Source organism: Hemitrygon akajei, chromosome 8 (genome assembly GCF_048418815.1).
Source record: "Hemitrygon akajei chromosome 8, sHemAka1.3, whole genome shotgun sequence".
Lineage (NCBI taxonomy): Eukaryota > Metazoa > Chordata > Chondrichthyes > Myliobatiformes > Dasyatidae > Hemitrygon > Hemitrygon akajei.
Window position 1 is genome coordinate 19,198,817 of NC_133131.1, and position 14,183 is coordinate 19,212,999.

General features: G+C 35.0%; 1 protein-coding gene across 1 annotated transcript in view; it reads left to right on the top strand.

Annotated features, from left to right (window-relative positions):
* nufip2 (nuclear FMR1 interacting protein 2) overlaps positions 1 to 13,731 on the top strand; it is a 35,125-nt gene extending 21,394 nt beyond the window's left edge. Inside the window, exons 3-4 of the mRNA XM_073053381.1 lie at positions 5,031 to 5,063; positions 6,297 to 13,731. Of these exons, the coding sequence (XP_072909482.1) occupies positions 5,031 to 5,063; positions 6,297 to 6,349 (86 nt within the window). The 3' untranslated portion in view covers positions 6,350 to 13,731. The remainder of the gene's footprint in view (positions 1 to 5,030; positions 5,064 to 6,296) is intronic.
* Positions 13,732 to 14,183: the final 452 nt, after the last annotated feature.

Here is a 14,183-nt window from a genome sequence, read left to right on the forward strand (position 1 = left end):
TACTATTACCGCCGCTGCAGTACTAGAATAATTTTAGTTCCTAATACCAGTTGACAGAGGAATTCATCTGTGTCTAATTCTTGTGACTGTAAATGAACAAGTCAGCATAGACAGCTAGTGCAGATAATGGACTGTCTTCATACAATACTATCAATGATTGCATCCTCAAAATTTTCATTTTCATTGTAAAATTGAAGGTGATTGTCAATACCTTTGAATTCTTTGTAGTTTCTAACTTGTTGAAGTAGTGATCTTATTTCATTTTCAGTCCTGCCATTTTTTTCAACTCCATACTTGAGTGCTTGAAACCACAGTGAACAAAGCAGTTCAACAAGACTCGCTGGGGGAAAAAATGACTGCTATTTGAACATAAACACATACAATTGATAGTATTTTAAAATTGTTTGCTTGAAGTAGGTTATTGTCTAATGACCACACAAGCACACGTGACTGACATTAGTTCGGCAGCAGTTTCCTGTCCCAGTTAAGTGGCATGGTGCCTCAAATAAAGAAAGGGAATCCTAGCTAATTTCTCAGTTTTTGTTCTTTAAAAGTTGTCCCCGATAAGAAACTGCCCTGATTAACCGGAATCCACTTTTTCATATGAGTCACTTGACAGTCTAGGGGTTGGTTTGGTGGTCTTTTTCATTGGAAATATTACTTTGATTCTCCCTTCTCCCTTTAAGTACTAACTTACTGAGATTCTTGGGTCCATTTGTGCCCAACCAGGTAGCCCTTGTTCAATGATCCATGGTCCTTCTGAAGACCATTTCCATAGATGAATATTGAATCCATATGTTCACTATTAATCCTTAGTTAACATGTCAGAGTGTATCATTGTACTTTAACTTGGGACATTTGACAGAACACTTCATTCAGTCATTCAAACTCATTAAGTTGGTATCATCAAGACTTAGTTTTGATGCAGTTATTGGATGAAGAAGCTTGGCTATGAGCGTTCGTACAGATACCGTAGATTCCGTACTACAGAGCGCACCTGATTAAAAGCCGCAGGCTCTAATTTTAGAAAGAAAATCAATTTTGTACTTGTACAAGCCACACCGGATTTTAAGCCGCAGGTGTCCCACTTTGTAATATGAGATATTTACACAGAAAGATATTACACGTGAGGATTTTTTAACTTTTAATTAAATCCGTATGGTAACATAAACAAATACATATTGCAAATGCTTTTTTTCGAACCGTGCCTGTAACACAGCTACTTTTAAATGTACATACGTATCGGTAACACACAAATTACGTTGCGTATACTTTTTTACTGAACAGTGCACGAACAACATTCCAATATCTCCTAACGACTGGTAAAAAAATATATACTGCAGCCTACCAGGAAAAGTTATTGATTGCCTTTAACTTAAAAGCTGCATCATCGCGCGGGTCTAATGCGCTCGCTCCCTCCTTTCCGTTTATCGCAAACCGGTATTTTCCCCACAAGACACGGCGAAACCGGATGTGACGTCATAGCATCCCGGGATGTAGTACAGAAAACAAATATACTTAAAACACTTCTAACTTTAACTAGAAAATACTAACAAATGAATTACTAAGCGAAAATTTTATAAACTAAATAACTGCCATAAAGGCAGCACAATGCTTTTCTTCGAGTGTTTTCCATGTTGATGAGGGTGAGTACAAATGACTGATTTACAATAATTTAATTGTGAAAGTGCGCTTGATTTATCGTACAATTTCATTGGACCTCTGTGAACTACTCATCAATTTTATTGGTCTACTGTTACGAGGCAAAATGTTTTTGGCGGCATGAAAAAAAACCATGCATTAGCCGCACCGTAGTAAAGGCCGCAGTGTTCAAAGCTGTTCAAAGCGTGGGAAAAAAGTAGCGGCTTATAATCCGGAATCTACGGTATTTTGTTGCAATGTTTAAAACTATAGTTAAAAGAAATTGCATTCCGCGCTTCAAGAACTCTGAGGTCCTACGTTGAGCTAAAAGAATGCACACCTTTTAATATCATTCAGCACTTTTATTTATTGGTAAACTATATAGGGGAAGTGTAGAAATAAGTAACTTAATTGTAGATTATTGTGGTCTGTTTTCACTGACAGAGCACTGTCATAAAGTCTGTTTGGACAGTACAATGAGAGCAAAGTAATGCTTGGAAAAGAATGCAGTACATTTTTGGAAATGTGAGTTGGCATCAAAAATGACAATTATTACAGAATCTCTTGTGTGATTCAATATGTTTTTATATAAGCAAAGTTTTAGAGGCTTTAAATTTCAGCTAATCCGTTTAGTATAAATGTGCTCAGTACTGCTTTTGAATCTGAATCTGTCCTGATTGTAATGTTTATCTGAAAATTGTAGTATTGAACTTAAGCAATTCTAGTATTGAGCTTAAGAGGGGATAGGACACAAAGGTGATGCTACAATTGCACACCAGGTTACTGGGCGTTTGATGTCCAAGGTCAATACCTTTTTGGCAGAGCTGAACTCTTTCTCTCAATGCCTGACCTGTTCGGCATTTCCAACACATTTGATTTTAGATTTTCTGTATTTACATGAATTTCCCTTTGCGCTCTTATCAATATTAAAACAAATCTAATCCATGTGTCCTTGAATTCTTCAACACTTTGAAATTCAGTCTGATTCAGTTTGTCATCAGTGATGTGCCATTTTCTTAGCCTTACTTTACTCTTCCTCATCTACAGAATTCCAGACTTGGCTATACTCTCATTTTTGTTTGGATGTCTCTTAATTGTACCTGAACCTAAGAAACATCAGTAGCCATTTGAGCCTCTGTTTAATCAAATGATTGTTGATCCAGTCTTGACTTAAACAATGTTCTTGTCATTTTCTTAACACTTCCTCGAACTTCTGATTTCCATGTTAAATATATTCATGATTTCCTCTCAGGCTATCAAATAGTATAGGGAGAGGTTTGGGTTCAGTGATACTGGCTTTTTCTAATCTAAGGAATAGAGATATGTTTTGCTCAGTGAAATGTGAATCAGAGCCTTAAACAGCTCTAATCATGAGTATCTAATCATAAATTGAATATTGCTGACCCTAAAGTGTTTTCATTAGGGTTGTTTTTGAGAGCATAATAGGTACTCAAAGACAGGTCTGATGAAGAGTGACCTGATAATCTCAGGTGAATTCCATACTTTGGTGTCGGGGGCAGCGCAGGGTGCAGTGAAATTTCTGAAGTTTAGGTGCAAGATGTCTTTAAGGTTATTTACTTCGCTTTTGACAATTGATTCATTTTACTACAAAATGACTATGCACCACTGTAAGGTTAGGAGTAGGATGTCGTTCCCTTGACGATTTCACCTTTCTATTGGATTGTAATTGATCTTCATTTACTTTTTTTATCCTAGATCAATTGACCCCCACAGCTTCTAAGGAGGAATTTACTGAATTTGTACCAAATACAGAAATAGCAACAAAAATGCTGTTAATATTCAGCTCAATCAGTACTAGTGATCAAAGAAGCAATTAATCTGATTAAAGATCATGGACCTGAAATGAACTGCTCTCCACAAAATTACTTTATGACTTACAGAATAGAAAATAGTAAAGTATAAGATGGCATTGTACTGATCAGAGGGATTTCTTGCACAGTGGCATTTGCATCATTACTGTCAATTATAATTGTAACAACCTTAAGTTTTGTAACTTGTGAAACTTGTAGAACTTTAGATTAGTGTAATTTTTTTCCAAATCTACTGTAAAATTTGCCTTAATTGATATTTGCATATGCTGAACACTCAATGATCAGGATTGCACACATTAAGAGTGTACAGATTATAGTATTCCACTTTAAAGTTCATTTTATGATCTTTGAGGAGGTACAGAGGAGAACTTGGGTTAAAGGCATTGATTAGAATGAGGATCATAACTCAGAGCAGAAAGGAACTGATTTTATAATGGTATTTCAAAGTTATAAATGCTTATATTAAGGCTTGAGTTGGTTATCAAATAAATGGCATTGACCTAAACCAAATGACAGAATAACTTAAAGGAAATTTGGTAATTTTATGAGCAACATACATAAAATGTTGGAGGAACTCAGCAGGTCAGACAACATTTACAGCAGGGAATACAGTCAATGCTTTGGGCCGAGAACTCAATAGATACTGCCTGACTTGCCGAGTTCCTCCAGCATTTTGTATGTGTTGCTCAAGATTTCCAGCAACTTCAGAATCTTGGTGTCTTTGATAATTTTATGCAGTGTTGTGGTCTGAAATGCGTATTCTGAAAAGTTAATAGAAGTAGGTTAAATTGTTTCTATCTCACTTTGGTATGTAGTACATCTATGCAGGAATAGTACACCGGTGCATTTAAAGCAGGCATGATGTCTCAATCTTTGCTTTCTATATAGGGGTCAAAATATTGCAGCTTTTTTCTTTTTTTCACCCACCCTCCCCGAACATACAATGGCAGCTAATGTATTTACAATACAACACTTCACAAATACAAGTACGGACATTTCACAGCCATACTCCCACATTCCTTCAAGACGAAGGCCCACACACATCCACAACACGTCAGTCAGATGATCTAGAATACACTCATATTACAATGCATCAACCACCCTGTGAGGTAAATCGTATGCGTGTTAAAAGGGGGCAAATCCCTAAGTACAATCAAATGTCTTTTTTTTTTAAAAAGCAAAAAAAAATCCAGCATTTTGTAAAATTTGGGATATTATAGTCCTTGTTAACCAATGGCCCAATGTATTCAAGTCTTAGTTTTTTAAAACTCAAGCAAAATTATTTGGTTTTGCTACTTTTATCAGGCTTGTAAGCTTTCATGTTTTTTAAAGTTATGTTCTAAATGTTTAAACATTTCCATTGTTTGCTTTGCAACTTGTAATTGTTCTTCTTTCAAGTATATCTGCTAGCATTACCACAAGCTGTTTAAGTACTCACATTAATAAGTGCTCTTTAAAACTGTTATACGAAACTAATTCCACTACCTTGTACTTTCTCCAAAAGTTTTGTAAAAGTAAATTGTGCTTGGATTTGATTGTATATATCTTGTTTTTCAGAAATGGACTCTATATGGAACTTGCATAAACAAGGTAATCACAATTAAAACTTTGAGCATTAAACATTTTAAGATTTTTCAGATTGACACTACAATAGGTTGCTCAGTCCATTTTATGTTCTTAAGTTATAAATTTGATTTGTATTTTAAGTCATGTTTGCATCTTGTCTTGTAAATAAGCATAAAATGAATGGTCTGAGATCATTCGGTGGCACATGGTACCTGTCTCCTGCTGCCTTTGAATATTTCATTTTTCCCGCCTACGCTTATTGCATGAAGATAACACTTATTTCAATGGATGTCTTCTATTGGGCATTACATTTTAATGTGCAGTCCTGCTATTCAAAATAGTGTTTGGTCCAATTTTTCTCTTGTGATCCTCTCTTTTTAATCAAGGACATTGCAGGATGATGCTCTGGATCCAGGGCTAGACTAACTTGCATTATTCCTTTAGTATGAAGTTATTGCAGTCATGGATCAAACCTAGGAAATTAATCACACAAGATGCAGAAAGAACTCAGCAGGCCTGGAAGTATCTATGGAAAAGAGTAAACAGTTGAAGTTTCGGGCTGACCTGAGACCCTTCCTTTGGATTTCTGGCATCTGTAAATTTTCTCTTGTTTGGAATTTAATCATGCCATGTTACTCTTGACTACTTGCCTCCTATTTTTGGATTCCTATGAAGTAAATGGTTCTAGTACCATTCCTTGGAGACAAAATTTGCGTTTATTTTGAGGTTAAATAATTGCTTTAGTGCAGTATTTAATCTTTACATTTCTGTGCTTTATATGCTACTGTACAAAAGTAAGCATGCTAATAGTACTGAAGTGGTAGCGAAATCGCTAAGTTTTGGCATACGTGAGGTTGTGGAGGAGTCTGTATTTTTAACATACTGAAAATCTTAATTGCAGATTGAGGGTGTGTGTGAGTATACTGATACATTGAAGATTGATACCATAACTTGGTGTGCACTGATTTGCCTGAGTCTGCTTCGTTACTTTTTCATTAAAAGGACTGAAAATATCATCTACCTTTTTTCGGTTTGGAAGAGGTTTCCCATTTTGATGCTCAATTTGAATGGAGAATTGTGTGGAATTTGGCTACATTGTGTTCTTATGAATTAGATGTAGCCCATCTAGTCAAGTTAGAATGAGTGATTGTTAAATTGCCAATGAGGATGTGTTGTAATGGTGCTTTGGTTCTATTTTTGCATGTGCTTAAATAGAAGCATTTATGTCTACATAATGTTTATTTTCTTTTTTTGCAGATCCTTCAAGAGTAGTTACCTATGATGAATCTATGGACCGTCCTGGCCAATGAAGTCAGCTTAGTGAACTGCCTGTTTTCATTGTTGCTGCAAGCCACTGTCTGGAAGCGGTTATGCTCCTTTTTTTTAAAAATCATCTCTTAAGCAGTGGGCCAGTTCAGGAGAAACATTCAAAACAAAAAAAAACAAAAAATATTTTTTAAAAAACGCAAACTGAATTTGAGTGAGTGCAAAGAGTGTGTCGTACAGTTATTTCGATGGACTCTAATTGGGTATTTAATGACCTCTGGTACTGAACTTATCACAAAGCAAAACCTGAACGCAATGAATAGTGGACTTTTTACTTAAATCGGGTTCTTAAGGTCCTGCTGGTGTAATGTCAGGCTCCAGTGAACCACTGAAGGGGCTGTCCCACTTCACAAAGGCTGCATTTTGCTGTGAGTGCACCAAGATTCCACACGGGAAAACAGGAGGATTTGCAGAACTTTTTAAAAACCCCAAAAAAAAGTTATGCTGGAATAATGCCTTGAAGTACAGTGTGTGTTTTTCTTTTTCCTTGCTGCAACATTCTCAGATTTTGCTGGGATTAAGATGGTCTATTAGGCCTTGGGGAAAATTGTCTTAACTCATCACTGGGAAGAAATCGAAATCACAGACAACTGCAATATTAAATGATGCAGGTCTAATCGTTCACTGATCAGAAAGACCGTGCTCCACCTGCAGAAGGTCTATTATGTAAATCGTGGAGTAATTCAACTTGGGTATTTAATGTTGTACAATTCTTTCCCTTTTAATTTTGTTAAAAATTTGCCATTGTATGTGTTAGTAACATAAACTGCACTGCTTTTGCTATAGGGGCTTTACATTCGCTGTCCTTCTCTAGGCCATTAAAATATCTCATTCATTAGATTTCCTTGTTGCGTATCTGGCCTTAACTATTACTAAATGACATGTATTTGCTTACTATGCCCTCCTTTCCCTTTTTAATATCACCTTGCTTTTTAAGACTTGCATTTTCATGCACTATATACCAGAATCGTGCAACAAGAACATAATTTTTTTTAAAAAGAAAAAAAAAAGTAGATTTTAAAAAGTCAAATTAAAATTGGATCACTCTCCTACATTCTTTAGCCCTTTTACAGAACAGTTTCTGTCAAAATTGACTATTTGGTTATTGAATTCTAATGCATTCTGTGTAGTCCACAGCTTTATTGCTGCTTCTAAACTCTATTAAAGATATATTTTTAATATGAAAAATGTGCTTGGATTTTACAAATCGGCAAAGTGCTTTACGGCAATATTAGAAGTGAGTGAAGAGTGTGCAGGCATGGACTTCTGAATGTGCAACGGTAGTTATTAAACACTACAGCTTGTGCAGCATGTAAGACTAGACGCCAGAGTGGAGAGATTTGTTTTTAACGTTCCTGTGGCTTTATGCTGTCTTGCGAAGTAAATGTCCTCTATCTAATTTCTGCACTGTGGTTGTGGAAAATGTAATGTGCTCCACACAGCTCCTCCCCAGATGCTTGTGCTTCCTTTTCCGTTTGATTATCTTTCAAGCGCTAGACAAAACTTAACCCTCTAATTTGCTTAATAAACTAAAATCTTACAATGCCAAATATATTTCTTCTGATCTCATTGTGAAAATAGCCCGTTTCTGGGGAGAACATTTTCAAGCTAGCATACTTTTTTAGGGACAGAAGTGTGCTTGCATGATGGTAGCTGAGATTAACTTTGTTGCCCAAAGCATTTGGGTGCAGGATCTGACCAGCTACTATAATTTCTAGAAAAGCTTAAGTATGCCTTTACACAGCTATATGAAAAAGCAGGAAACCTCATCCTTTCAAAAATTTCCAATAGAATAGAAAGGTTTGACATTTTGCATTTTTGTTTTGTGTTGAGTCTATATTTTACCTTAAACACAAACCTAATATTTTAGTGCTTAACTAATTTCCAGTAATATACAGCAACACTTGTGAACAATTCAACATAAGCAGTATTGTTTCAGAATTTCAAGAGTTTCTTAGTCATACTCATTGTTAGAAAGATTCTTTTGGTCATACTTGGGAATTTTTACTTGCAGATGTCGAACTGAATAATATGCCTTTGGCAGATTAATTACACTTGACTATAAAGCAATCAATTACTAATTTCCAATGGCTACTAAAGCTAGTTTATAACAACTTTGTTGTCGATCCCTAAAATGAGCGGTCGAGCAGCCCAGTACATGTTTGGTACTGTACATATTCTGGTAAACTAGGGCCACATGACTACTGGGTTGTTCCACCCAGGTTTTGTTACGCTTACATGTTTTTTTTCTGTGATCTGTCACTGTCCTTGATTCTTCAATAAGCACTTAAATTTTCTTAACTTTTTAATCTCTTTATATTTTTTGAGTAGGCATGTAAGTTTTAAGTACAGTCCAATCATTTGTGACTAATTAATACAGTGAATGGTAATGTGTTACTGTTGTAGATATATTTTCCGCCTCAATTGTTAGTACTGTAGCATAAACCAAATACAGTGTAGACTGCGGTGCCCCTTCTATGAAGAGACTTAAATTTGGGAAGAGGGACTGAGTGAGTGTGTGAGTGAGAGCAAGTGTGTGTGAGTTCTATACAGTATCTGGTGCATACATTTATTAGTATTGAGAATAAGAGCATAATTTATTTTGTGCCATGTGTTGATTTCATCTTTTGAGTAACGATCATCAGAGGTCTAATTGCAGAATGGCACTAAGCAAGTCAGATAGCATAGGTTGTTTTAAATTCTTGTTGCTAGACAAGCTAATCAAGGTTGAAGTCTTTGATACCTGTGTTTTTTTTAAATCATGTTTTGTAATGCATTGTCAGTCCAGCTATAGGCCTTGCAGGTCAGCCTTTTTCATTCCAAGTCCCATTTTGTGTCCCCCTTCCCCAACACGAAGGCTGCCAAAACCTCAGGGAGTTGAGCTGTCGACATGCACGTGTGCTCCATGTTCCTCCCACATTTGTTTAAAGAAACTCACCAGTTTGTTCCCCCAAATAGCATTTTCTTAGTAATGCCATCAAAATTGATGGAATGCATGGTTACTAGGACCTATTAGTATTGGTTCATTAATGCATTTCTTGTCTGTGTCATCATAAAAGTAATGTATTTTTAAATGCTTGCTACTGTTACTAATTATGTTAACTTAAAAACAAAAAAAAATTAAGAGTGTAAATAACATGGGATTGAACAATTTGATCTGCAGAAACTTTGTCAAATCACATCTTGAAAAAGCTTTTAGCTCTTCAGATCTTGAAACCAGCGTTCAAGGATTTTCTTTCCCTTTTCAAAATGTCTGTTTACAGTAAAGGGTGATTGGGTTGTATGTAATTAACTAAAGCTGCTACATGGGGTTTCTGACCAGGCATGGAAATGATAGGGACAGCATGGAAATGTATAGTGAAATACATAAGCATAGAACATGAAGCTGAAACGCTGAAGTGCTAAGGAGCATGATATCTTTTTTGACATTATTATAGTACTTCATAATTGTTTGATTGCTCAGTGTATTTTTGCTACCAGAGTGAAATTGGTGACTGGAACGTGTTGCTGTGTTCAAATACAGTATTTCTTAACCATAACCAGTATTTGGCATTTGCATACATTGCTGGTTATGTATTTCCAAATGAAAAGACATAACTCAGTTAATAAATTTGAGTTTAAGAAATTTTGTTTGCTTAATGCAAAAGAATAAAACACTTTCCATTGCATTCTTTGGAAAAAGAATATCCATATATAAAGGCAATTGCAGTTAGCATTCTACTTGGCACTTGTGGTTGACAATTTGATGTTGGTTTCCCATGTATAATGACTGACCTAGTAAATATCAGTAAACTTCTGCCCTACAAACAAAATATTAAGACATCTGAAATGGGACGTGGATGAGGGATGCAAGAGAGAAAGGAGTGTTAGTAGCCTTTAGTAGAAATTCAGAAGTAAAACTATGTTTGTCACTGCGTGGTAAAGGGGGGAATTAGTTCTGGTATTGATATTTACATTATTCATCTAATACATAGCTGGAAGATCTTTCTCTTAACAACTTCAGGAGACTAGCAATTTATTTTTTAAGATTTAGTCTTATCTGTTTATTCCCAAGTGTTCTTAATGCTTGCAGTTTGCCCTTGTCTTTTGGTGAAAAGATGCATGGAGTATTTTGTTTCCGGTTTTTAATTTAAAAATTTTGATACACAACCAAGACACTTCGATTCACTTTAAGGACTTTAGTTCTCCTTTCTGAAAATTTGACAAGGAGGAGAAAGTTGTGCTTTAACTACATAGAATGGCCATAAGTTAATTGCAAGTGAAGACAAAAATTTCATGCCATTAAAGCTGAAAAGAGCAGCATAAATGTCAAATATGTAGGGCTGCATTATTACAGCAGTATTGGACTAGTATGTGTTAACGTGATTAGATTAGATGGCCTGAAGGGCCGTAAGTGGAACAAACTATTGTGCAATTATAATTTTTATTCTACAATGGGTGTGTTCAACGAACAGTAACTTCTGAAACTAGTTTTCATTTGGTTGTTAATTTAATGCCAGATACATCACAGGAGTAGTGGCAGTCTCTGCAAAATACACCTGTCAACCAAGCTTTTGTCTTGCTGCTGTATTGGTGACATGGAATAATTTTTCTAGCCAAAAAATTAACAGCATATTATACAAACAATTAACATTTTCTGGTATACTTTGAATTATGAAGTGAGAGAATTGGCCTCACTCTGGTTAGAAGTTGTGTGGCTACAGGTTTATAATTTTTTTTTAATTGTGAATCCTGAATGTGTTAAGCACCTTGCTTTAAAAAATAGTTGTCTGCTACTTTGTGCTGAGTAAAATACTGTAATTTCTTCCTCCCTCTTGTTCAAAAAAGAAAACATCTGCTAATTCTGCCTTATACAGAATCCCTCTATGTATCATTGTGTAAGATTTACTTCCTGGGCTGCTTGCATTACATTAGAAATGCATTTTGCACACTCAGGTTTTGCTGAAGCTCCAGTAATGTTTGCTTGAGCTGATGGTATTGAGCTATGCACGTTTTTGAGTTAATAGATTTCTTCCCATTCAATATGTTTATGTTTATGTTTGTGTGTGTGTGTGTGTATGTGTGTGTGTGCGCTGTACTTTGCAGTTTAATTTCCATGGTCAGGGTCAGATGAACATATCTTGATGGGCCAATGACCAGTTAGCAGTGTAGAATTCATCCTATCCCCTTTTACCCCTTGAAATAATACAAGCATCAATATGTTTGTGGATTGCATTGTAAATTCAGATTCTGCTTGCATTAAGCAGAAGTTCAATAAACAAAATGACCCAACTTTTTTTTCATGTATTTGTCACCTATTTGTATGTCTCATAATTGTTAAAACTATAATCTATATCACAAACGTTTTAAAAGTTCTTATTTCTAACATTTGTAAAGAACTGCATAATTTCTGATTAAACTGTTGCTATTTTCAATTAGTGTCAATTTTTGAATTTTGTTTCAAAAGCCATAGGAGAATTTATATAGAATGTTATCTTGTAAATGGATGTTAATATAAATAGGTGTACAGAGATGTATGGCTGATGGTTTGGCCAAAATGTATGTTTTTGATTACTTCTGACTGCCCAAATTTACAAAATGTTTTTTTTCCCAAGTCATTTGGTCTGCTAACCAAATGGAGGATTGTGAAATATCCAGTGCCTATTTGATCAAGACAAATTTAGCCACTTAAGGACAGGTTTATTTGTTTATATTTTTGCTTTTGTTCAGTGAATGCCTTTTTTCAAAATAATCTAAATACTGTCTGGAAATGTATAAATAACTTGGTCATTGGTTGATCAGTTACTGATTTCTGACCTATTGTAATTTAGATGAATGCATTGATACTTGTGATCAAAAACATACGTTTTAAAGTTAATTGCCAGACTTAATGTACAGTACCTTACGTGAGCTCCAGGAGTTAAATTTTATCTATCAGTTAAATCATTCCCTGTAAAATGGCCTTTATAATGTCTTTAATGGTTCCAATATTTCTTTTACACGATATTAGACTCCCTTGCCATGAGATTTGAAATACATGGAACAAGGCTTTTAAAAATCTTTGTTCTCCAAAGTCTACCTATTCAACACTAAATGACATCGTCTGAGCAGATAAAAACTTAAGAATCTATTCCTACAAAGTAAAATGTGTCGCATTTATCGTGTTTGTGGGAATAAATTATTTAGACTGGATCAGTGTAATTTAACTACTAAAACCGAATCTAAAAATAAATATGAAGGAACTCTATTCCTTGCTTTGTGCCAGTTATAATGTGTGTGTATGTATATATATATAAAAAAACTATTATCCAAATTGTAAACTATCATGATTTAGCTGGTATGAAAAGCACAGAAACTGATCCTGGATGCTTCCATGTGCATGAATTCCTGTGTTTAAAAAAAAAATAATAAATTGTAACAAGAACCCACAGAAGGCTTGATTCTTGGGAGTTGCCATGTTTTAGATAATTATGGTTTGCCCAAATTTCCCCTTATTCTAAGCCCTTCCTAAAATAATCATGCATGCCACACCACTGCTTCAAATGGTTTGAATTCTTTACCAAATGTGTTATAGCTATGATTTTTTAAATCTCACTATCCATATAATACTGAAATTGAAAGCATTAGATATGTAAAAAAGATATACATGGTCCCTTCTTCCCAGAGGAGGAGATTGTCTGGTGTTGTATTTGAATATACCTGTATATTGTCATTGTTAGCTATAAATCTGTAAATATGTCATGCTTTTTCATGTAGTGTCCCGGTAATTGAGTAACCAAGAAAATAACAATTTGTATTATCTCCTTCCTCTCCAAAACTCCAATTAGAAGGAAAAAACGTGATCTGGTTCGTTGCATTGTATTTAAAAATCAAAACTCAAATTCAGTTTGTGAATCTTGAGAGGAAAGATACTTTATGAAACCATAGTTTCTTAAATATTGTTGGAATCAAGCATGTGGATAATGAACCGTTCTTGTGCAACTGTATGTTATGAATTGACTGTACAAACTCTTGACCTGGGGCATGGGACTGTGGCCTTAATACATGGCAACTCCAAAGTAAATGATATCTGAAAAATTATTTTGTGATCAGTTTTATTATATATGAAATCTCTTTTGTCTAAAGTTTTTTTTTGGTCATTCTTAACCCTTGCAATTCCTTTCTGTATACCTTTCCACTTTGTAATAGGTTGTAGCTGTAAAAGTCAAATCCTGGCGGCATTAGCCATGCCATTGAGCTCCAGGAAGTGAATTAAATTTTGGTGCAGGCATTTCAGTTGTTTCCTTTTCAAGACTTAAGTCATGACTGTCTACTAAGTTCACTGACAATCATGGTACAAAAAAATGTTCAAATAAAACTCTTCTGCTGCTTTATTTTCTGCAATAAACCTATTTTGTTCCTTTTTTCCACATTAAATACCATCACTCATTATAGTTATGTTTAAGTCAACAATTGTCATTACTTGGTAGTAATTGTCATGTTGATGATCTAGCAAAATTTTAATCGAATATTATACTTGTATTTCCATTTCTAAAGCTTTTGCAGTCAGTTCTGACTTAATGTCTAATATCACACATGCAGCACAAAATGTTCGTTAAACAGGGATGTTGAATGTGTGAACTTGCAGCATTACATTGAGGGGAAGAGTTAAACCTCTGAATTAACACAACTGAAGGATTCCAGCTGAAGAAAAATTGCAAAATAGTCCCAAATTGACACTGGATTCCCACACTAAGGTAACCAAAACATTGAATTAAGGGAAAGTGCCAAAAACATTTCCATGTAAACATTAACCCTTTTCATGTTCTGTGCCAAAAGTTGATTGGTATTTATCAAATC